Source organism: Canis aureus, chromosome 1 (assembly GCF_053574225.1).
Source record: "Canis aureus isolate CA01 chromosome 1, VMU_Caureus_v.1.0, whole genome shotgun sequence".
Classification (NCBI taxonomy): domain Eukaryota; kingdom Metazoa; phylum Chordata; class Mammalia; order Carnivora; family Canidae; genus Canis; species Canis aureus.
The window spans coordinates 68394759-68419548 of NC_135611.1; the positions used below are offsets into that span (position 1 = coordinate 68394759).

Consider the following 24790-nt stretch of genomic DNA (forward strand, 5'->3'; position numbering starts at 1 on the left):
TTTATTAAATAGATTAGAAAGTATTCCATTCTCATAGTTTCTGAAGGAGTTGCATAATCAATGAAAAATAAATGAAAACAAAGATACTTTAGAAAAAAGTCAATGAGACCAAAAAATGGTTCTTTGAAATTTTTAATGAAGTTGGTAATACTCTAAGAAGATTGATCAAGAAAATAAAAAGAGAAGAAGGAAATAATAAAAATCAGGAATAAAGGAAGAAGCATCCGGACATCTGGGTGGCTCAGTGATTGAAGGTCTGCCTTTGGCTCAGGTCGTGATCCTGGGGTCCTGGGATCAAGTCCCCCAGTGGGCTCCCAGCAGGGAGCCTACTTTTCCTCCCTCTGCCTGTGTCTCTACCTCTGTCTCTGTGTGTCTAATGAATAAATAAATAAAATCTTTTTAAAAATACATAAATAAAAAATAAAGCAAGAGGCATCATGAGGATCCTGCATATGTTAAAAGAATAATATGAGCAACTTAAATCAATAAATTTGATAACTGTACAAAATAAAAGTTCCTTCCCTTTGTTTACTTTGAGTTTAATTTTCTCTTATGTTCCAAGTTTCTTAAGATGAAACCTTAGATCATTGACTTGAGACCTCTCTTCTTTACTAACATAAGCATTTCATGTTATAAATTTCCTTCCAGGCACTAATTTAGTTGCATCCCACACATTTTGATATGTTGTTTAAATTTTCATTGTTAAACTCTTCTTATTTATTTTACTATTTATTTGTGATTCATTGATTATGTAGAAGTATGTTGTATAATCTCCAAATATTTGAGGGTTTTCAAGATATCTTTCTGTTATATTTGTTTTATAACACATATAACATATTTTGTATCTTTCAGTTCTTTTGAATTTATAGAGATTTATTTCTCATACTAGTGTCCATTTTGATTAATGTACTAGCAAACAACATGTATTCTGGAATCATTGGATGAAATCTTCTATAAAAGTCAATTATTCGTAGTGATTTTTATGTGTACTAATTCTATCAATAACAGGGTATTTATATTTATGATTTATCTGTTTTTTCATTTAGTTCTCTCAGGTTTTGAATCATGTATTTTGGAGTGAAAATACTAGGTGTATACTCATTTAGAGTTATTATGTCTTTTTGAAAAGTTGATGCCTTTATTAATATGAAATGTCTCTCTTTATCCCAGGTAATGTTTTTTCTTCTTCTGAAGAGTATTTTTTTCTGATAATCATATAGCCATGGTTCCATCCTTCTTTTGATTGGTATTTGATTGATATACATTTTTCCACACTGTAATTTATCTCATCTCTTTTTAAATATTTAAATATGTTTCTTTTAGATAGAATATATTTAGATCTTTATTGTTGATCTGATCTTAACTGGATTATTTCCATTTATTATTAATATGACTGGCTTAAGTCTACATTTCGCTGCTTGCTTTGCCTTCTGCTCTTGCTTTCTTTTTTCTTCTTTTCTTGTCTTATTTTGGATTGAGTAATTTTTATAATTATATTTTATCTTCACATTTGACTTATTAACTATACACACTTTATTTTTTTGTCTTTGGGGATTTGCATCTTAACTTTTTATATGTATCTCTTTTTATATGTATCTTAAAATAGCAGTACACACTTTATATTTAGCATAGAAACCCTACAAGAATAAATCTCTAATTCCCCTTTTTATCCTTTATGTTGCTCCCTTTCTTTCCTTCTGTAATCGTGACCATACATTTTACTCCTACATATTATATATGCTAAATATAATCTTATGATTTTGATTTAAATAGTCAATTATCTTTTTAAAAGGCAAAAATGCTGCTTTTCTGTTTTTTCACACATGCATCAGTGCCAGTGCTCTCATTCCTTTGAGTATAGCCAAATTTCTGTTCTATATCATGTTTGTTCTTCCTTTAGCTACATCCCTAATTATTGATATTATTATTTTTAGTATTTCAGGTCTGCTGACAATGATTTTTCAATTTTGTATGTTCAAAAACAGTGTTTTAACTGTTTTTTCCTTAAGTTTTCAAAGATACTTTTTCTAGGTATAAAATCCTAAATTCTGGTTTTCAGCAATTTGATTATGCTGTCTTTTTGTGGTTTTCTTATTTATTTCTCATGTGGTGAGTTGGACCTGTTGGATCTAGTTTGTGATGTGGGATCACAGATTTTTATTAAAAACTTGGTTTCCATACACTACTTCTTCAAATCCTTTTATGTTCTTTACTCCCATTTCTCCTTCTGGAACTCATTATGTGTATGTTGGTCCACTTGATACTCTTCCATACCTGACTGAAATTATGTTTATTCTCATTTCTTCTGTATTCTTAATTTTTGATAGTTTCTATTGTTGTGTCCAAGTCTACTGAATATTTTTTTTCTGCAGTGTCTAATCTGTTCTTAATCCAGTAGAGTATATATTTTTCATTTAAAATTTTTCATCTGTAAAATCTCCAGTTAGATCTTTTTATAGCTTTCATTTCTCTCCTCATTATATTCAAATTTCTATTTATTCTCAATAATATTTATAGTACATATAAATACTAGCTTTTGCTATATGATTGTCTTTGAATTTCACCATTTCTTTTATTTCAATATATTCTTAATGGTTGATTTTTCTGTTGGTTACAAATCATGTTTTGTTGCTTCTCTCCATGCCTGATAGTTTTGATTTAGATGTCAGATGGACATTTTTCATTGTTGCCTATTGGCTTTCACTATATTCCTTTAAAAGTATTGAACTTTATCTTGGCAAACAGGTTAGTGACTCACTGATCAATTGGATGTTTTTGAACCTTGCTTTTAAGTTGTTGGTTTAGTTTAGTTTAGTTTAGTTTAGTTTAGTTTAGTTTTGTTTTGTTTTGTTTTGTTTTGTTTCAGGGAGGGTCTAGAGCAGGCTCTAATCCAGGGATCATTTAGCTCCATTGCTAAGGGGCTGAGTGCATTGAGAACACTATGCATTGTGCATTACTGTGTCTTTCTACTCTCGCTGTTGGGAATATGAATTATCTCAAGCTTTCTGTGAGCCCTAGGAATTTTTTCAGCCTATGGCTTTCCAATGTTTTATTTTGTTTTGAGTTCTGAGCCACATAGAATTGTATCCCGTGCAATCACAGATCAGTACTCAGCCAAAGATTCAAGGGGGCCCTTCTGCAGATCTCTGGAATTCTTTCTGTGTTTGACTTTCTCATTTTTAGATACATATTCTATTGGCCCCATAAGTTCTGTCTCAGCTTCTCCAAACTCTGTTTTTCAATCCAGCTACAGTGCTGGCTTTATTTGGGCTCCCCCTTTTTGGGTTGCAGCCTAGAAACTTCCTTCTTGCACTGCCTCATCTGCTTTCCTTCTCTCAGAAATCACAGTCCTGTGCGTCCTGACATCCACCATCTGAGAATAGTCATTTCGTAGTTTTCATTTTTTAGTTTTTGGTTTTGTAGTTTAACAGCTTAAAAGAGGGAGATAAACCATGTAAGTGCTTTTAAAACTGAAAGACTGTTTAAAAAAAAGGAACATTCTTTAGTGTAAATGCAACACAGAGGTCAAATAGGATTAGGGCTGACCTGTATCCCTCCATTAAGAGAAATAATTAAGGGCATTTTTGACATTAACGAGAGTCATTCCAATCAGTCACATTGTGTTGAGGAATATTAGAACATGATGACTAAGTGTGGCCTCTTTGACTCGTGGTCACAGCCTATAGAGATGTAAACCATTTTTTCCGCTGACTCAGTGCACATGCAATCTCTAATCATCCTTACATATATGATAAAGCATTTGAATACACTGGTCCAGAATACATAATCTGGAGGAAAACAAGAGCATTGGTTATTGATCAAGGAAGTTCAGATACATGATTTCAATTGTTCACATGGTTAAATAAAAACTAGATGGGACACTCATTTTTCTAGTGCCAATGGCACTAAATTTGAAATACATTTTTGGAAATGAAACAAAAATTCCTCAAGAGTTCCAAAGCTTTTTGTGAGTAGGAGCCGTGTTATAAGTTTCTATGACTGACTTCTTGCATTTTCAACTTTGAGTCCAAGCATCTACCCCATCCCATGGACTCATGAACAAGTCCCAAGGTAAGAGGATTCCATTCTATCCACAAAATCCTGTGATGTGGCCAAACTCTAATAACCTCCTGAAATTAAAGCTGATGCCTAATCTGGATATAAATCAAAATGGAATATAGACCAAGTTTCCTTAAAAAAAAAAAAAGTAGTTCTGTGTTTGATACCATTATTTTTACTGATCGTTGAATAAACATTATGTTGATTGAAGTTGATTGAAAATTTTTGATTACTCTTGAACCACTTAAAAATCTGAATTTCTGAACAGCTACACATTTCATCATTATGACAATTACAAAAAAATTCATAGAGTCCTCACAAATATTTATGAACATGTATTCTACTATTGAAAAAATGTGGATGATTATAATCTAAATGAACAGTGATTTGAGATTTATAGTTTCCTTTTCTTTGTGTCATGGATAATTTCTTAGTGATGAAGCGTGAGCACACATATCATTTGAGCTTTCACTGAAGTAGAATACAAAGCCTGCCATCTTTCACTAGCAGGGGAGTAGTGCACAAATCCTCTATTGCTAAACAAACATTACATCTAATTATGATTTAAGTTTGATGTTGGCTATAGTGCTATCTAAACATATGGTTAATGGTCCCTTTTATTCTCCACTATAACTTCTTGAATAAGCTTCCTGATTTAGAAAGGTCCTAATGTATACTTGGACTGTCATCTAGTCTTTAAGAATTAGTACTTTGGAATTATATGATAAATTGGGTAGCAAACACTTCATATTTGAGTTAAAGGATAAGAATGTCTTGTAAAACATTTTAAAATTTATTACATGACTGTAGTTTCCATAATGTATCATAATTTTCTGTTTCCAATTATGGCATATTTTATTTAACTGAGTTAAGGAAAAATAAGTGAAAGAATTAATTATTCTTATTTTTTAAAAGAATTAATTAATTAATTTACTTATTTATTTATTTATTTATGAGAGATAAAAAGCAAGGGGAGAAAGAGGGACAAACAGACTGCACCAACTACAAAGCCTGACTCGGGTCTCGATCCCATGACCTCCAAGATCATGACCTGAGCCAAAATCAAGAGTCAGATGCTTACCTTACTGAGCTACCTGGGTGCCCTTAATTATCCTTATTTTGAAATCTCATTCTCTATCTGATGTTCTATAAGGATGAATTACTTGGGATGACAGCAGTGGGTTATTCTATGCTTAGGAAACTATGTCTATGTTTATAATATAATCAGTAATCACATTTTGGATGTTTGGGCTTAAAACAGCTTCTAGTAGCAATTTTTTTTTTCTGAGTAACATTGAAGATAGAAACACTTAATCATAGACACCAAAAATAATAAGACCTGGTGATTATTTTAATATCTGAATCTGGGAAAATATTTCACCAAACATTTGCACAGGAAAGAGATGATAGAGGGAAACTATCTATGAGACTCAGAGAGGTCTATCTATCTCTGACGACTCAGAGAGAGACTATCTCTGTCAGAGAGTAGTCTCATAAGTAAACTACTGTTGGCAAGAGCAGAGGCGGGAATATCCTCAGTAGTAGTGGATATAAGAATTAAGCTGAGCAATAAAAGTGTGAGAAATGCACAGGGGTATCCAGCCAGACGTGGATCTAGGGATTTGGCAAGTGGTAATGCATAGAAGTCTGCCATAGAGCAATAATGTGAGAAAGATACTAAAATAGTACCAAAAAGAATCTGGACATTGATGACATATAAACATTGTGTGGTAGGAAACTCAGACACAAAGAAAGATGGTACCGATGGGGGTACCGAGTCAGGACTCATTTGGGAGACAGAAATCGTAACAGTTACATAACAGGGAAAGTAGCAGATAAAGAACTGTTAACTGGCAAAAGGTGATTAGTTACTTTAAAAAAGCACAAAAAAAAGGATATATGGAGACCTGAAGTAATGGTCACAAAAGAGTAGCTACAATTTCTAGGTTGAGCGGGGGTGAACAGAGTTTGCAGACAAGTCGTAGTCTGCAGAAGCTGTCCACCATTGTGAGCACATGGGGGTGCTTGTCACATCAGAGCATGTGTGTAGACCACAACTACTCAGCTGTCTTGGAGCGAGAGTAGCCTGAGGCCGAGCTGGAATTCTTTACAGGCTCCTGGGCTCTTATGCTAAATAGTAAAATAGTAATCATGATAATAGTAATGAAGAATCAGAACCCAGGGCAGAAGTGTCTTCCCCCACCCGGGGCCTTATCGGGTCCCTCCAGGGCCCACTGTTGACTAAGCCTAACATCCTGCTCCCTAATCACAGAGAAATGCCAACAGGGTCCAACCACAGTATCGTAAAGCTGGACAAGGAAGAGGGAATTTAGAGCCCAGAGACCATAGAATGATCATTGCCATTGCTGAACCCTGAGAATGACTTATTCCAAGATCCTAAATGACATTTTAGAGACCTGCTTCGCATGTTCATTAAATTGCAATGAGATACGAGCTCTGTAAATCAAGAGCAGAAAGACTTAAAAGAATATAAGAGGAAAGACACAGAGATGAGCACAAATTGGAAATGAGTCAGATAACATAAATTACTGAAAATCAGCCAAAAATGCAATAGTGTAACTAAAAATGCATTAGTGCCATGTATATACAATAGAATTTTCACTGTGTTCAGTGGGCACTATAAAATGGTCAACAAATCTGAGTGGCAAATAGGAAAAGGGCTGCAGAGAACATTAGGACATCACAGATTGGGCAGACAGACAGAAGCGGTGTATTTTAAGAATTGTAGGTGATACCGAAGAAGAAGATTGGCAAATATGGACAGAAGTAACAATAAAAAATAAATTTAAATAAAAAATAAATTTAATTTAAACTTAAGTAAAAAGAATAATTTTATTCTCAAACTGAAAGAACTCATGAGATTCTAGTAAGTTAATAATAAAAAAGACTCAAACTAAAAATTCTAGCAAATGTTTTAATTATGTAAGAGAACAATCCAATGCATGCCTAGGAAGTAGAAAATAGGCTACCAGCAAAGCACCTCAAATCAGGCTTGTCCGCAACATGAAATGCCAGAAAACAACATCCTAGATGTACTTTGCCGAGTTCTCTTGGCTTCCCCAAATCTGGTTCGGGGATCTCTGTATGTTCACAGAGACGTCTGCACGTCTCCTATCCTATAATTCTTATTTCATCCATATGTGTGTGTGTGTGTGTGTGTGTGTGTGTATATATATATATATATATATATATTCATCTTCCTCTGTTAGACTGTGAGAGAAGTCTCTTTACAAATTAAATTCTCTAAAAATGAGATGATAAGGTGAAATGATTGTGTCAAGTTCAAATTTTGAAACCAAAAGTGGTTGAAGAAAACCCATACCCACCTCCTCCTTGCCACAAGACAGACAAAAAAAAAAAAAAAACAACCCACATTTCTTTTCTCAGTAAGATTATGGTTTCTGGATGCTCATCTATTTGGACGCTCATCTATTTTAGTAAATACAGGAAGCAGTTTTAATGTTATGTTCATTGATATTTCCCAGGCGGCTAAACTAGAACAGTACAAAGCATATAATAGACACGTGATGAATATGTGTTTCATGGAAGCATAGAAACATTCGAATTAAAATTTTAAGAGATTTCCCGCGAAATGGTGTTTAATGGTTGCTGTTTTTATCTCCTCCGTAGGCTTGTAACTGCAGCACGGTGGGATCCTTGGATTTCCAGTGTAATATAAACACGGGCCAATGCAGCTGTCACCCCAAATTCTCTGGTGCAAAATGTACAGAGTGCAACCAAGGTCACTGGAATTACCCGCACTGCAGCCCCTGTGAGTGCTTCCTGCCTGGGACGGATGACAGGACCTGTGACCCAGAGACTAAGAAGTGCTCCTGCGTTGACCAGACGGGGCAGTGCACCTGTAAGGTATGTTCTGCTGAAATACACTAAGGATTCTCTCTCTGTTGCTCACTTCTGGCTTCATCCAGTGGTCGTTATTCATGCTTCACCAAGTTAAACAAATACACAAAAATTCATTGCCAGACACAGTTTTTATTTTTTGGCCTACAGATAAGCACTGCTCTTTAAGAACTTATTTCCAACCAAAATCCAACTTCATTTCTAGTTGATAGAGATGATATATTTTTAGTGGTAAAGTTAGATTTTTCTTTACATATTTGCTTAAACAGGAATAATTTGGGAAGGGAAAAAATGACGTTTCTCTTAAGCATCATCAGAAAGAAATCACAGCTCGATAATAGGGCTTCTAAAATTCCATTTCTCTTCACATTACTCCACAATCACTGTACACTGAAAAATATATTTACTGCTGTGGAAGTTCAGTAAAATCTCATCACGTATAAACACTGACATAACAAACAGCGACTACGTGTAAAATTCAGCTCTCATTAATATTGTTAAATGATGTAGAAAAACAGCCAATTAAAAAGGATAAGAGGGATTTTTCCCCCTTAGATATTTCTGAAAAGTCAATCCCAGGATAAATGCAGTTAAGACTATGTCAGGGATATCTTTCGAGAAAAAGTCTATGCAAAGAGGGACAGAGGACACAGGAAAACGAAATCCAGGGAGTGATTATTACAGTTGCCTTCAGAATTTAGGAAAATGGCAGCTCTGTATGTGTGTGTGTGTGTGTATACACATATATAATTGTATATGTACATATACAATTTATATTTATTTTATATACAATTTATATTTAATTTATATAATACATATAAATACAGTCTATATATTGTATTTAATACATATTTAATACATATATATTACACATTTAATACATAATGCATATTTAATACATATTATATATACTGTATTTAATACCCATTGGATGTATGTGTGTGCGCGCGCCTATGTCATATAATGATAATTCTATAAATCTGTGTCTTAGCATCCCGCCTGTTTTTTACAACTTTGTATCACACCACTGTCTGGGAATCACTGTTTCTGTTTTGCTTTTGAAATTCTCGTGATTCTTTCCTATTGTTCACAGTGGATATTAGGAGATCTGCCATTTAGATTTTAAAATCAACATACAATAGTCTCTGCAATATATTTATGTATACGGAAAGCTATTCCTAGACTCCTGAAATCCTAACAATGAAATGAACTAAGTATGCCATTGAGATGTGAGTCTAATACCCAGTGAACATTCTTTTGTTGTTAATGAAGAAGAAACATTACTCATTCTCACCTCTGTTTCTCCCATGACTTCACCATGGACTCTGAGGAACTCTCCTCTTCCCTCAGGTGAACGTAGAAGGTGTCCACTGTGACAGGTGTCAGCCGGGCAATTTTGGACTTGATGCCAAAAACCCACTTGGCTGCAGCCAATGCTATTGCTTCGGTGCTACTACCCAGTGCTCTGAAGCAAAAGGACTGATCCGGACGTGGGTGAGTGAGGGACAGCCGAGCCAGGCCGTGGTGTGTCCCACTGGTGAGTGTCGGCCAGGCACCGAGGGAGAAGAGGCAAGGGGAAGCAGGGAAGTCCTCTCTTCCCCTGTGCAAACTGAGAACTGGGGCCATGTGACACTACACGGTTGGGGTGAATGCCTTTTGTTCTTCCGGGGAATAGTTTATTTATTGTCACTAAGGAGACAGATGCCAGTGTGGAAGGGAGGTGCTGTGGGGCGGGGGAAGGAGCTACATTCTGGAGGCCGAGGGCCAGGGCCCGAATGCAGGCCTGCACTGAAGCCAATGTGGAAACCAGGCCTTGCTGCCCATTCATGCTAGCCATCCAGAGAGAATCCCCAGCTTTTAGAGCTCCAGGGTGTTCATTTTTACTTCCATTTTCCTGTGACCCTTCCCGCTTTTAAGTTCTACTGTTTATGAGTGTAAAAGGCCAATTTTCACAGAGGTCCTAGTTGTCACCATGCAAACAAGGCAGAAAGATTCATCCCCTGCCCTGCTGGTTCGCTCTGCACAAGGCTTGTTTCCCATGAGAACACCTCCTCAGAAGGAGAATTAGACTGCACAGAGACATGTGGCCCGTGACTCGGTTTTAAAGGTGCAACCAAAAGATCTGAAGTCAGCACCCTCTGTTTGGATTCCCACGTAGGTGACTCTGAAGCCTGAGCAGACCATCCTGCCCCTGGTGGACGAGGCTCTGCAGCACACCACCACCAAAGGGATCGTTTTTCAACATCCAGAGATTGTGGCGCACATGGACCTGGTGAGACAGGATCTCCGCTTGGAACCTTTCTATTGGAAACTTCCAGAACAGTTTGAAGGAAAGAAGGTAAGGACAAGAACTTCAAAGCCGTATGAGAACAACTAAAATGTGTTTTTGAAATCACGCCATTTGGGGCTTTATCTAACATGTCACTCATCGTTTTATTTTGTCAGTTGATGGCCTATGGAGGCAAACTCAAGTATGCAATCTATTTTGAGGCTCGGGAAGAGACAGGGTTCTCTACTTACAATCCTCAAGTTATCATTCGAGGTGGGACCCCTACTCACACTAGAATTATCATCAGGCATATGGCTGCTCCTCTAATTGGCCAGCTGACAAGGCATGAAATTGAAATGACGGAGGTAAGCTTATTAGTTTGGTGCAAGGATGCCAGTGGTTTTACATGTAGTTTCATCAAATGTGGTTTCTTTTTTTTTTTTATTATTAACAGAAAGAATGGAAATATTATGGTGATGATCCTCGAATCAGTAGAACTGTGACCCGTGAAGACTTCTTGGATGTTTTATATGACATCCATTATATTCTTATCAAGGCAACTTACGGAAATATCATGAGACAAAGCAGGTAAACTGTAATGGAATAGAAGTTAAATTCTGATTTTAGAGTCTATAGATGAGAGGAGTAAGACACTTGACCAGAAAGATTTAGGAGTGTTTGGTTTGGGAATGAGAGGATACAACACAAGTCAAGGATGCCTTCCAGGTCACCTAGAAGAAAATACTACCATTCCCTCCAAAGATAAAATAGGACAAGAAGCAAGCTTAAGAGGAGAGGATAAGTCAAATTGACCTTCAACCTGGTGAGTTTTAGATGTCAGTCAGAAATTTAGGTGAAAAAGCCCTGTTGGGTAGAGATAGATAACTTGTGCTATAAATAGATTACAAGATTGCTGAGAAGGTGACCTCCTTCAATCTTCACGGAACAGGCAGGGACATGCTGGTCTCAACTCTTGCAACCATGAGCATTCTCATGTGTGTCCCAGTGTGTTCTACAATATTGTCCCTTTCATTGTGCATCATGATGTGAAAAGATTGGGAATCACACAGAATAGAGAGAAACAGAAGAATAATAGTAATAAATATTTTGTCATGAAAGCCAAAGAATGAGAATACTACAAGGGGGGATAGAGTTTTCATATAACCCAAAGAGGCCAAGTAAAATGAGGCTTTTGAGACTCGACACTTAGGATTGCACTGGTACCATTCATTATACCAATTTTTTTTTTTAGAATCCTGAGGCAAATCTCAAAGTTTCAAGCTATGAATGGGACACAGTGACCCTAATAGTATGGACGTAGACTATTATTTTCCGTGAACATAGTGTAAAAGGAAGGAATGAGGTAGTGTCAAAGATCAAAGGATGACTCTTTACTCTGAGAGAGAACTAAACATGTTTACAAATCCTGATGGAAAAGAGTTTGGAGCAATATATACATTAAAAATGATAGGATAATGGAAAATAAATAATGGAGAAGCCAGGAGATTTCAACATGAGCAGCCATGATCATTTCCCAGAGTGGAAAGGACAATTTATCCAATGAGATAAAAGGAGGAATTGCACACCTGTAGCAAGGTTTCCTGTCATGGAGGCAGAAAATTGAATTCATACACATAGTCTCAATTTCTCTGGAATGTCAGTTATTTCATGCAAGAATGTGGAATTTATAGATGTTTGAAAACAGTCTTATGCAATAAATTAGTAGATCAGTTTAGGAAAAAAATTTATAAAGTCTTTTATCGGCAAAGCAATGAATATAGAAATCCTGTACTTCAGATGTTTATGCTAAACATAGCAGAAGATTTTTTTTTCTTTGTTGCAGAACATCCCTATTGTTCTTCTGATTATACCATAGGTAGGGACTTTGGGTAAAACAATAAATCAAGGACCAAAATTCACTTTCAAATCTGTATCCCTTTGGTGTTCTTTCTCACTTCTAAGATTACTTTATGTGAAATAATAATATAAAAGCGCATGTACCAAAAAAATACAGTCGGCATTATCATTAATTATTTTTAACTGTAAAGTGTAAATTAAGTGGCAGAAACCAAAGCATGTGTGCATGTCATGGAAGACAGCAGGTAACTTTGTGAGTGTGGAAATAAGTGATTATTTTGCAAACTGTTCTACACCACAGAGTTTGGTAGCACACAGAACATATTGTTAGCAGAACCTATAGAAACCATGTCCTGCATTTTTCATTGTACTTTCTTTGCTTTCCTGACACCAATTCCCCATATGGAGGAAAAGACTACCTTTATTTTGGTCTTTTTCCCTGGTGAGTCTCTTTCTCTTCTCGTATTATTCACAGATCTCCCTAAATAAAGTTCTTTAGTTTAGATCACTTTGTGAGACTTAAGGATAAATAAATAAATACAATACTTATTCTAGACTCATCAAAGGCTAAAGCCATTGTCTATCTACAATAATAATAAGTAAAGCAATGGATTAGCACTTAATTTTCTAATACAGTAGACTTGACAACATTGAAAAATACATTTGAATCTTCCCCCCAAACAGTGAGGCATCATGCATCTTTGTTCACTTACAAATTGAAAATGGCTCAGAAGCAGAGAGTTTAAAAATTTTACATGTAGTTTGTAGACTTTGTATATAATGTCAGTGCTGACATTGCCTTTTTTTTCTTTGCTTTTGTCTTCTGTTGCATTGATTTGAAGGATGTAACAACTTTGCACTTCGGTATTCAGTTAAATAGAGGCTTGAGTTTGGCCAAATCCCTGATTCAAGCAAAACAGTTGCTCTTTCAGCGCCTGAGAAAAACCAGGTGGATTGCAGAAATATCTGTTGTTGACACACAATGCAAGTTTTACTTGGTTCTTTTAAATATTCACTAGCCTGTTGTGTGCACGCATCATGTGGGAGAGAAGGGAAGATGATTCTAGTGACTCCTCATGGTATAAAATACAATACGATGCCAACAGAGAGGACCTGGGAACGACTAACTCCCACAGAGAATCCAGGGGAACATAAGGGTAGAGCCGTCCTTACAGGACGGGAGTGGTGTGTTGATAGGTCAGACCGCTCTGTGCACTATAAGGAGGGGAGAGTGAAATCTGAAATTTTAATGGACCACGTGTTTCGTACAGGCTGGCTGGTCTTGCACGTGCAGACAACAATCTAGCAACGTCAGGGTGTGCGTTCCTAATCCAGTGTCAGTAAAACCTACCTGTGCTTGTTATAAAGTTTATGATTCAAGCTCCTCAAGCTATTGGAGGTGACTTTTGGTGAAGCAAAACTATCCATTTTCTCATTTAAAAGTTTACTTGCAGAACATTTCATGTTGCCGGTTAGTCAGTCATGAAATAGTCTGAGTTTATGGACTGCATATATTTTTTAATGCATAATTTCAAATTAATGTAAAAGTATCAACATTTTCACTAGGACCATATTTTTTTTTCAATTATAAGGACCTTTCTACCAATAGGAAAGGTGAGTTAAGTTAGTTGAAGGATTTATTTCATAAAATTAACAAAACCACTGATTTGAAAGGTCCTTTATCCTCAGAAAAAGACCGGTATTACTAGATTATGCTCAATCGTTGTTTTCTAGATGATTTTCTAAAGTTCTTGAAAGGACATTCAGAGACTCAGGAGGAGGAAGTCGGGCTAGTTGTAAATTAAAAGCAATTTCACTAGTGACTACGGGAGATATTCTAATGGGGAATGACCTTGCTTTGTCTGTTTGAAGGAATATAAATGTCTAATTAATTGGCCGTGTCTACCTGAAGCCGCTCACATTTTGAAATGTGTGTGTGTGGGGGGAATCTTTATAATAACTTCTCAACAGGATATCAGACATCTAATCTACTAAAGTCCTTATGACTCGTGTGAATATTTTTGCTAATGTGCGAGCTCAGCCTGTGAGGAAACAAAGATGCAGGCACAGGATGTGGCGCCGAGTCCGCGGAGGGCAGGCAGCTGTGGGGCCACCGGACCAGCCAGAGGTGCTTGGCCCAAAGCCCGAGGGGCATGTGCGGGGCTGCCCCGGCGCTAACGCAGTGCTCGCTGCTGTCCGCAGGATTTCCGAGGTCTCCCTGGCGGTGGGCCAGCCCGGCCGCGGAACTGCCGCCGCGCCTCCAGCTCGCCTGATAGAACGATGCGAGTGTCCTGCCGGCCACTCTGGCCTGTCCTGTGAGGTAAGCCGCCACCGCCAACCTGCACGAGCTCTCCCCTCTCACCAGCCCGATGGAAATACGTCCAGAACCATCTTTGCTGCACTCCGCTTTCCTTTCCTCGTGCCCATCCTAACCTATGGGTTTGTTTTTTTCCACCCTCTGCTCACAGCATGAGACACAGTAAGACAAGGGTGGTGGTGGTGTGACCTACTGGTGGGAATCACACCCGAAGGGAAATATTTGATGAGAATTAAAAGTACGGAGCAGTCAGGAAATAAGGATGTTTCCATGAGGCGCCTTTATCATAGCCCATCTATTTTCTTGGCACCTCTTCTGGATGGCTAAAGACATTTAAGCCACAGTGGTTCTAAGACGGGGTTCTGTTGGGCTTTGAAAGATTGTTTTTATATGGACCATGACAAGACTTCGGCACTAAATAGCAGAATCTTCCCATGCACGTAGGCTTCCTGGAAGGACACATATTGTCCCTACAGTACCACCACCATCCAGTGGTTATATTTTTAAAATTGTTTATTTTGCTCTCTGGGATTTTCCTCTGATTACCTCTAGAACTGGCATATTTTCCAGATCTCTATCCTCTGGAAGTCTATTTAGTTTTTGCAAATATTGAATATTAAATATTAATAGGAAGAGTGTAATAAAGGAAAAATTGGAATGGATGAGAAACTGACCTGGGCTTGAATCTCCACTTCATCGTATACTCGGATTGAGACTTTGCACCATTTGCTAAACCTCGTTAAGCTTCAGCTGGTAAACCTCCAAGTCCCTTGCTCGCTGCCACCACACTCGCCACTGTCCTGCAGACCCAGAGTCCTCCCCACAAGAGGGGTGCCCAGGATCTGCTCCAGCTCCACAGTGCAGATTCCTTCCTGGTAGGCAGACTGGTTGGGGCCCACAGCACACTGGTTAGACATTTTTAATACCTCTCCTGAAGAATCACATGAAGATGAAGTGACTTGTGACTCGAAAGCACTATTACAGTGCCTGACAGTTGTCAATGTTGGTTGATATCATAGTATTATTATGGAATAATTAATTCTATATCCATGCATTGACTTCCTTTATAGAAAATGGCATGAAACTTTTGTAGACAGGATTTGAGAAGTTTTACTAAGTACGGCTCATAAGGCAGGTGATGGCACCAGCTCAAAACGAAAGTAACTTAAAAATAATGAATAAAACCCTCTTGAGATGTAGCATGCTGTGATGAAGAGAGAAGCAGCTTGGTTTCACTGAATCCTCCCTGGCTCCGCCACTCAGAGAGAGGGCACTGGCTCTATTTGTGGCTGGCCCTTAGGATTTTTACCTGTAGAATCATCATGAGAATTGATTTAAATGAAAACAGGTGTGTGAAAGCCCTATTTTTAACTGAAATAAATTCCATGTTGTTCAGAGAGCAATATGGTAAGAATAACTGCAAATATCTGTGAAACGTCCTTGGAATAATTTTATAGCTTTGTGGCTGCTCCGAAAGGTGATATTCCCATGAATGTGTCTATTTTGATCTAATAAATAATAAAAAAATCCACCTTTTTATTGAATCCTAACTCCCGCATATACATATGTGCACTCGTCTACATACTAGTAAGTGTATATGTAACACTTACAGACACAACCAACCAAAATACATGGAGTAGATGTGAACGATGAGACCGTGAATGTGGCACACGTAAAAGCTACCATCTTTCCAATTAGCATAAAATACTTGAAACAAAATACATAAAGAACTTGAGATTTTTCTGGACAAGTGGAATTTTATCCCAAGAAGTATTTGGCTATACTGTTGACTCACTGTGTGACCTTGGCCAATTCTTTAATTGTGATAAGGCCTGAGTTGCTCTACAATCATCCAATCTATAAAATAACAGGTTGGGTTTTGAAGTTTTGAAATTCTCTAATTCTGCAACATTATTTTGCTATTAAAGGTATTGAGTAAGTAGTCAAGACTGACCGGTAGCCGTCTTGAAGAGAAAGCTTTCCACGGCTACATTTTGTCTGCATGTGTTTAAAATAATCCTGTTCACTTACAAATAAAAATGTTGGTAGAGAAGCAAATTATTTTAATGCAATCTACCTTCTGTTCCAGATTTTAAATGTTAAAACCTCTTTTTACTGTGATTGGTAGGCTTTTTAAACAGCATATTCTAAAACATGCATTCCCATTAATGTTAGTAATTTTTCATCATTATATGAAAATACATATTAGCACAAATAAACTGATAAATGAAGGAGATTAAGAAAACTAGGAACACATATGGACCAGCATCTGCATTGGTGGCTTCACCTATGTCCTGTGAATTTCACTTAAGCTCCTATTTACAGACAATAATTACAGTAATATCCTAGCATTGAGATTATGGGGATAAAGGGCTGTCTCTCATAATACGGTGCCTAAGGTGTTCTCCACAACCCATTGCCTCTAATCCATTATACATCTTATTTATAATTCATCTTGATTCTAAAGTGTAATTACCCAAGCATAAAATCTAATCATCAAAGCAAGAGCTAAGGACAGTGTTGAAATAATGCCTCCTATTCCAGTAACATATGCTTTGGGTCACGAATACACAAAGCAATTCCTCTACAATATTTTTGCCAAATGTATGGTATTCTAGAGACATTTGCATTTACAAGCTATTCATTTCCTGGTTTTACCCAAAATGTGGTTGCAAATAAATAGAATTAAGTGTTAGTTACTGCTGAAAATAGAGCTGATTGTGAAGACGCTTAGGCCTGTTACCTGTCATCGCATGATGCTACAGCCCTGGTCATTGGAAATGTTAGTTTCTAGAAATACCCACTTCTTACAATTTGTGATTTGAAGTAAAGATCAGATTACCTTTGGAAGCTGAATAAAGGACCCAGTTTCCTTACTACATTTGTTGGTGTGGGGGCCATTGAGTTTACCATCCTTTGTTTCTGCTGTTTCTCACCATCGTCTGAGTTCACATGATTGCCTGACTGACCTAAACTGACCTAAACTCGGGTTAGGTTGTATGCAGAAACGGAAGATCGTCAGGACTGAGTATGCGGTTCTCTGCCGTAAGATCATAGTGGTCAAAGAGTTGCAGTTGATCCCTAGAGCATATGTTCTGCAGTTCAGCCTCTGTGTCTTCACCCTCATGTTATAATAGGGCTGCTGGCTCACAGCTGAGCGGCTGCTGTCTACTGAGTCACCATTCAGAAGCTGTTACTTTGGCTACTAAAGCTAATATTTTTAATGCCCCTGAAATAGATACCCATTATCAACTCATAAAACACAAAAGACAAACTAGTGAAAACAGACTTTTCTTCTTCCAAACGCACATCTCTCGGGATACCCTTTACCACTTTTCTTCCATGTGGAAGACCCAAAGACTGCTCTCATGTGCACAAAAATATGGAGGAATGTGGTATGGCTCAGTAAGAAGACCTCGACATTCTGTTACCCAATGCACTATAGGACAATTACTCTTATTTTTATTTTTAGTCTTAAATGACTACATTTAAAAAAACTTATCTGAGGTGCAGGCAACTGTGTTGATTTATCGTATGTGAAGCACTAAACATACTTCACCTTATTTAATCCTCCCAACAACCTTATAAAATAGAAACAACTGACCATGTGCTGAACGCTCACTATGTCCTGCACAACACCGAGCGCACTTCCCTAAAGTACCTACACCAACACTGAGCACCTATTATGATTCCCATTTTAGGGATGAGGAAATGGAAGCCCAGGCAAGTTATGAAACTTGCCCACGATCACCCAGCTAGAAAACAGCAAGACTGCAGTCTGAGCCTGGGTAACTCTGTTTCAGAAAACCTAGGCACACTTACCTACTTAACAACATCCTCATGTTCCAGGTGAGGAAACTGCAACCCACAGTGTTCGAAACCTGTGTAAAATTGTATCAGTAAGCAGGGAACCAGCATTAAACTGAGGATTGCCTGGTTGCAAAATCCATGTCTAGAGATGAGTCTTTCCACTGGCAACAGCACAAGTGTTTTTCTTGTTAAAGTCTGAGGAGGGAGATGGGGGGTGTTGTGTAACTCTGCACCTGGAGCTGTGGGTTCTGTATTCTCTTTGTCTCCTTCCTCCCACATTTTTGTGCAAATGAGATGTGAACATTTTGATGAGATGCCATATAATGAAAATAAAGATAGAAGGACAGCAGAAGACAACTGAGCTATGCATAACTTTAGCACAAAGAAAGAACTTTGGGAAAGTTTGAGTTAGAAAAAAAGGGATACAATTAGGACAGTGTTTATTTGCTTTTTTAAAATTCTCCATTTTGTCTCAGAAAGCATTAGAGAGGGCTACAAAAAGTAGCTATTACCTTTCCTCTTTTATTCCGGCTCAAGCATAATCATTCTCACGAATTTTGCCCCAGTTCACTGAGAACATCTGATACTGAAAAACTCTAAAACTCTCAAAAATGTCAAAAAGTGGAAAGAATAAAAACAAAGAGCTTCCAAGAAAGGAGGGGATTAAAATGGAATAAATACATCCAGTTCCTTTAAAAAGTGTTTTAAGGTTCTAACTCCTGCACTGTATCTTGTTTTGCTAACTCATAGTAACTTAATCAGGACATAATAATTAATCAGGATGTTAGAAGGAAAAGAAGATTCAGAAATCATATGAGTTAATACGTTTTCTAATTTGTGGGATGGGGAAACCACGTCTCGATGCCACACAACTTGCCTGTATCCCTTAGAAGAAACTAGCTTGTAAAATCAAGGCTTCCATATTCATTTGTGTCACAGGATCAGAGTCCCTATGCCTTTTAAAAGAGAATGAGCAGCATACCCGGGGATTCTCAATTCTGGCTGCTTATTAGACTCGTCTAGGAGTTTTAAAACAAACACTCTCCCCGCTCTCCACCAGTTAGATAAGAATTTCTGGAGATGGGGCAATTGGGTGGCTCAGTTGGTGGAGCGTCCAACTCTTGGTTTTGGCTCAGGTCATGATCTCAAGGTCATGAGATGGAGCCCTACACAGGCTTCTCCCTGGACAGAGAGTCTGCTTAGGATTCTCTCTCTCCCTCTGCCTCTCCTTCCTCTCTCTCTCTCTCCCTCCCTCTCTCTCTCTCTGAAATAAATAAAATCTAAAAAAAAATTCTTTTAATTAAAAAAGAATTTCTGGAGGTGGAGCCAGGGTTATATATAAAACTCCTCAGATGATTCCATGTGCAGCCAACATCGGGAACGACAGAGCTAGGCCTCGAAGGTTCGACACAGAGCTCACTTGGCGCTCAGGCTCACGTTCCCGTTACAAGTGTTTTTGGGCTTCGTGCTGCTGTCTTCCCCGGGAAGAGCCATGGTAGTAAGGGATGTGGGTGAGTGTCAGAGTAAACTTCACCTGCCCTGCTCACCTTTGGATTTCAGTTTGTAACCATGAATTTCACATACTTCCACGATGAAAAGTCCTGATTCTTTCTTTCTTTCTTTCTTTCTTTCTTTCTTTCTTTCTTTCTTTCTTTCTTTCTTTTTTAACAGTGCCAGGAAGGGGCTTGGGTGACTCTTCGCATGTCACATGGGCCACCTTCTCCAACTGTACTAAAGGCAGTCCGGAAAATACGCTTTTTTTTGTTGTTATTGTTGTTACACAATCTAATTTTTATTTTTTATTTTTTATTTTTTTATTGGAGTTCAATTTGCCAACATCTAGCATAACACCCAGTGCTCATCTCACCAAGAGCCCCCACTCAGTGCCCGTCACTGAGTCACCCCAACCCCCCACCACCTCCCTTTCTACCACCCCTTGTTCGTTTCCCAGAATTAGGAGTCTCTCATGTTCTGTATCCCTTTCTGATATTTCCCACTCATTTTTTCTCCTTTCCCCTTTATTCCCTTTCACTATTTTTTATATTCCCCAAATGAATGAGACCATATAATGTTTGTCCTTCTCCGATTGACTTACTTCACTCAGCATCATACCCTCCAGTTCCATCCACGTCGAAGCAAATGGTGGGTATTTGTCGTTTCTAATGGCTGAGGAATATTCCACGTATACATAGACCACAGCTTCTCTATCCATCATCTGTCAATGGACACCGAGGCTCCTTCCACAGTGTGGCTATTGTGGGAAAAGTCCTGTTTCTAAACTTGATTCTTCCTCTGAACCTTTTAAAGTTTTCAACTTTTATTAGAGATATAAAAGGAAGTTAAGAACTCTCTACTTGTGCAATTTTCACATTCACAAACACACACCCACACACACCGAACAAATACACCAGTAAAATAACAATAATTACATAGGTATCCAAGGATGAAATCCATGTAAAGAAAATCAGTTTTATTCAATAGTCAGCATACTAAAGAATGGGAACAACTCCGTGAAATATTTTTGAATACACTTTGAATCATTTGTTTGGTTTCTTAAATTAATTCCTCAGTCGTAATTTCTACACCGTATTTGATAACAATGGTAATATGAGCCTTGATTTTAAATAACATGAATAGACTTATTAAAATATATGATTAAGTCCCCCATAAGACAAATGAGACTCAAAATATTGTGACTACTGCCCCAGATTTTCTGTATCAGCTTGCTCAAATTTGGGACGTTACTTAATCTCATTAAAATTTCTTATAGGCTGTGATAAAAGCAAAGAGACTCCTAATTAAATGCTTAATGGAGATACTGTTACAGTATCCAGATCAAAATAAGCAAGGAGAGTGCTGACTAGTGATCTTTTTTCTTTTCCCAAGGAACCCTTTTGCATATACCGCTCTGGATAACCTAGTCCAGAACCAAAAGAACGCAGAGGTATTAGGAAGTTCTTAATGTATATGCTTTTGTCCTGCTTATTCAGCAGTCGTCCCTTCATCAGAAGCAAGGTATCCTGTGGGGAAAAAATCCTACACAGCCCAAGTGGTAAGACCGCCCCTTTGTCATCTTCACCGGGACCTGAACAGCCAACTCTTACCTCCCACTCATAAATCAGACGACACCTGATAAATGCACTAGCTTTGCACACCAAGAGGCCTGAGCCTGGAACCCAAGACGTTCTCATTCCCTCTTCAGGGCTGTGGGCTCTCTTCCGGAAAGCCAGGGATGTGTTTTGATCCATTTGCATAATGAACCCGAATGAAGATGGAAGTCTTGATTCTGCGTGTGTCAGCTTTGCTAGCGGTTTTCTGTTTGCTCTCAGATTTTTATTGCAAAATGAAAAAAATTAAAAAAAGAGAGAGATCAGGGCAGGATAAATTTTATTGGTGGCCTAATATTCCCAAGACATGAGAATTTTGAATTTCTTGCTTTTATCGTCCTTAAATTATATCGATAAAGAAAAAATGCAACCATGACACTTTTCTATTTATTTAATATTTCTCTGAGTCTCATTGGACCTTAGCAAGTTGTCCAGCCAGCGTAGCGGGAGCAGATTTTAGGCTGTCAGGGACACTGGAATTCTTTCCTTCGTCCAAATGACAATTTTGCCTTAAAACAAACCTTTTGGTGGAGGGAAGGACAACTGGGAGCTTTCTCCGACTGAGGGTGTGTGCGGGAACAGCCCCACGTGCCGGGCCGTCGGGGACCTGGCCCTCATGCCTGGAGGTGCGTTGCCTCCCGCGCGGGCGGGCGGGTGTCCTCGTGCCACCAGGACCCAGGGGCGCCCAAGCAGCTTGGGCCCTGACCCCCCTGACCTCTTGCCTCTTCCTCCAGGCGTGCAGGCCAGGGTTCTACCGGCTGCCGTCGGAGCCGGGCAGCGCGGCGGCGAGGCCAGCCCTGGGCCCCTGCGTCCCCTGTCAGTGCCACGGACACAGCAGCCTGTGTGACCCCGAGACCTCCAAATGCCAGGTAAGTACCTGCCCGTCCCCGCCCACCTGCTCCCTCCTCTTTGCACAGAGGCCAGCAAGGCCATGGCAGGGCCCTGAACATGTGCGGGTCCCAGAGGACACGTGCGGGGAAGGGCACTGACCATATTATACATTTTTAAAAGTAATTGAAGATTGATCATTCAGAGAAACCACTGCCTATATCAAGAAATAAAATATTAACAGCGTTTTAGAAGAACACCCAAGGACACCACTAGTTATCTAAAAATCATACAGGGCTGCTTTTTTTTTTTTCTGATTACATACCATAAGAAACTTATAAAGAATTTGGAAATCATGTAAAAATATTTTTAAAAAATACAAGTCATCCAAAATTCAACATAAACGTTTAATATTTTAGGTATTTCCTAGGAATTGTGCGCATGTGGGTATAAATAACGTATAAAACCATGTCTTGGCATTTGCTTTTCAAATGTGCCGATTACAAGCGTGTTATGTTGCCGGATGTTCTTGGGAATCTTTAGTCTTTGACTGGGTATCCCCTATTTACCCTTCGCCCTGGAGTTCCAGGCCCTCTCGGTGGTGGTGGTGGTACACCCCCACTAAGAGCCCGCTATGCCCTCGGCCCCCTCCGGCCCCCCGAGAAGTCCAGGTCTGCTGTGCCACCAGCTGGACCATCCCAGACGCTCACCCTCGCCAGCTCCGGGCACCACGTTGCTAAGCCCCCCACCTCGTCTCCTGAACCCGCATCTCCTGAACCCCTGCCCTGAGGCCTCTGGAACTCAAGGTGGAGACTCAGCAAGGGGGAGACCCAGTCTCCCTCTTCGTTTAAAGTCCCCTGAGCTTCGCTGTCCCCGACCCAGTGCCCCCCATACCCCCCAAGGGGTGGCTCTTGCTTTCACACTCTACCCGCCCGAAGGTAGGCAGGTGGCCCTGCCCCCATTGCCTCTCTCGTATCATCCTCCTTCCTCCTCCTTCCTCCCCCATGACAATACGCTGAGTCTCGTGCCCCATCGACTTGACACCTGCTCGTTGACGCTCTCTACCAACCCCCAGCTCACCCACCTCGTTGCTTGGAGATCTTTCCTCCGTATCATCGCCATTCTCTCCAGTGCTCTTCCTGTCATAATTCTTGGGGACTCTAATGTTCATGAAATCACTTCTTTCATACCCTTGTCTCTGTTTCTTGTCTTCACCCCAAAGTGCTGTCCTAGAACTTGTCATTATGAGAAACAGCAGTGCCTCCACAGTCTCGGGGGCAGCTCTCCTCTACTCCGACAACCATCCCTTTTCTCTCTAGTTCACTTCTTGGCGCATCAGCTCCAGCCTCTTTTAGTCTCACCATCGATGCTCACACCTTTTCATGGTTCCTTAGCTCCTTGGTGCCCGCACTCTCTCCACCCGCTTAACATTCACGACCCTTCGTTAGGATCGCTGCCTTGGAATGTTCGTTCCTCTTGCTACCCCTTCACGTGCTTCCGCCCAGTTAGCCCTCGTTCGGTCCTACGGCCCCACACCTGTGCCTTCCAAGCCCATGTCACTGTTGAGGAACACAACTGTGCCGTGTCCCCCTGTGCATCCATCCTCACTCCCCACAATGGCCCCTTTGTGGGCTCTGCAATGTACCACTGTCCCTCAGGCCTCTTGCTCCCCCACATTTCTGGATGATTACTTCACACCTTCCCCTTCCTCTTCAAGCCCCCACACCCCACCCCCAACCCTTTGCCTGCTTTACTCTCAACTGATAGTCATGCTTCTTATTTTATTGATTAGAAGGAGTTAGAAGAGAACTAAAACGACCTTCCATTACCACGTGTACCCACCTTTCTATGTCTGTGTGCAATCACTGACTCCTATCATTTTGGATAAGCTTTTATTACTTCTAGAAAAGATCAAGATCTTTTCTATGCACTTATGCTCTAGATCCCAGCCCTTTCTCCTGCTCAAGGGCATCATTCTGCCCATCCCTATTTACCTCTTTCTCGCATCATCACTTTTTGGTTCCTTTACTATCTTAAAAAGTAATAATAAAAAAAATAAAACAAAACACAAAACAGGGACGCCTCAGTGGCTCAGTTGGTTGAGCCACAGGCTCTTGGTTTCTGCTCGGATTATGATATCATGGGTCATGGGATCGGGCCATGCAACTGGCTCCATTCTCAGTGGGGAGTCTGCTCGAAGGTTCTCTCCCTCTGCCCCTCCCCCCACATGTATATGTGTACATGTGCTCTCTCTCTATTCTGAAACAAATGAATAAATCTTTTTTTAAGATTTTACTTATTTGGGGAATCCCTGGGTGACTCAGCAGTTTAGCACCTGCCTTTGGCCCAGGGCATGATCCTAGAGTCCCGGGATCAAGTCCCACATCGGACTCCCTGCATGGAGCCTGCTTCTCCCTCTGCCTGTGTCTCTGCCTCTCTCTCTCTCTCTCTCTCTCTCTCTCTGTTTGTCATGAATAAATAAATAAAATCTTTTTAAAAAGATTTTATTTATTCATTTTAGAGAGAGAGTGAGAACATGCATGCGTGCGTGGAGGAGGGGGTGCAGAGGAAGAGGGAGAACCTTTAACAGACTCCACAGTGAGCCTGGAGCCCCACATGGGGTTGGATATGAGATCATGAGCTGAGCCAGAGTCAGGAGTT

The 24790-nt window shown here is 39.5% G+C and overlaps 1 protein-coding gene across 1 annotated transcript in view; it reads left to right on the forward strand.

The window, feature by feature from the left end:
- LAMA2 (laminin subunit alpha 2) overlaps nt 1-24790 on the forward strand; it is a 597066-nt gene that overhangs the window by 381563 nt on the left and 190713 nt on the right. The window contains 7 exon segments of the mRNA XM_077902686.1: nt 7711-7947; nt 9292-9435; nt 10100-10279; nt 10387-10575; nt 10665-10798; nt 14270-14387; nt 22036-22170. Of these exon segments, the coding sequence (XP_077758812.1) occupies nt 7711-7947; nt 9292-9435; nt 10100-10279; nt 10387-10575; nt 10665-10798; nt 14270-14387; nt 22036-22170 (1137 nt within the window).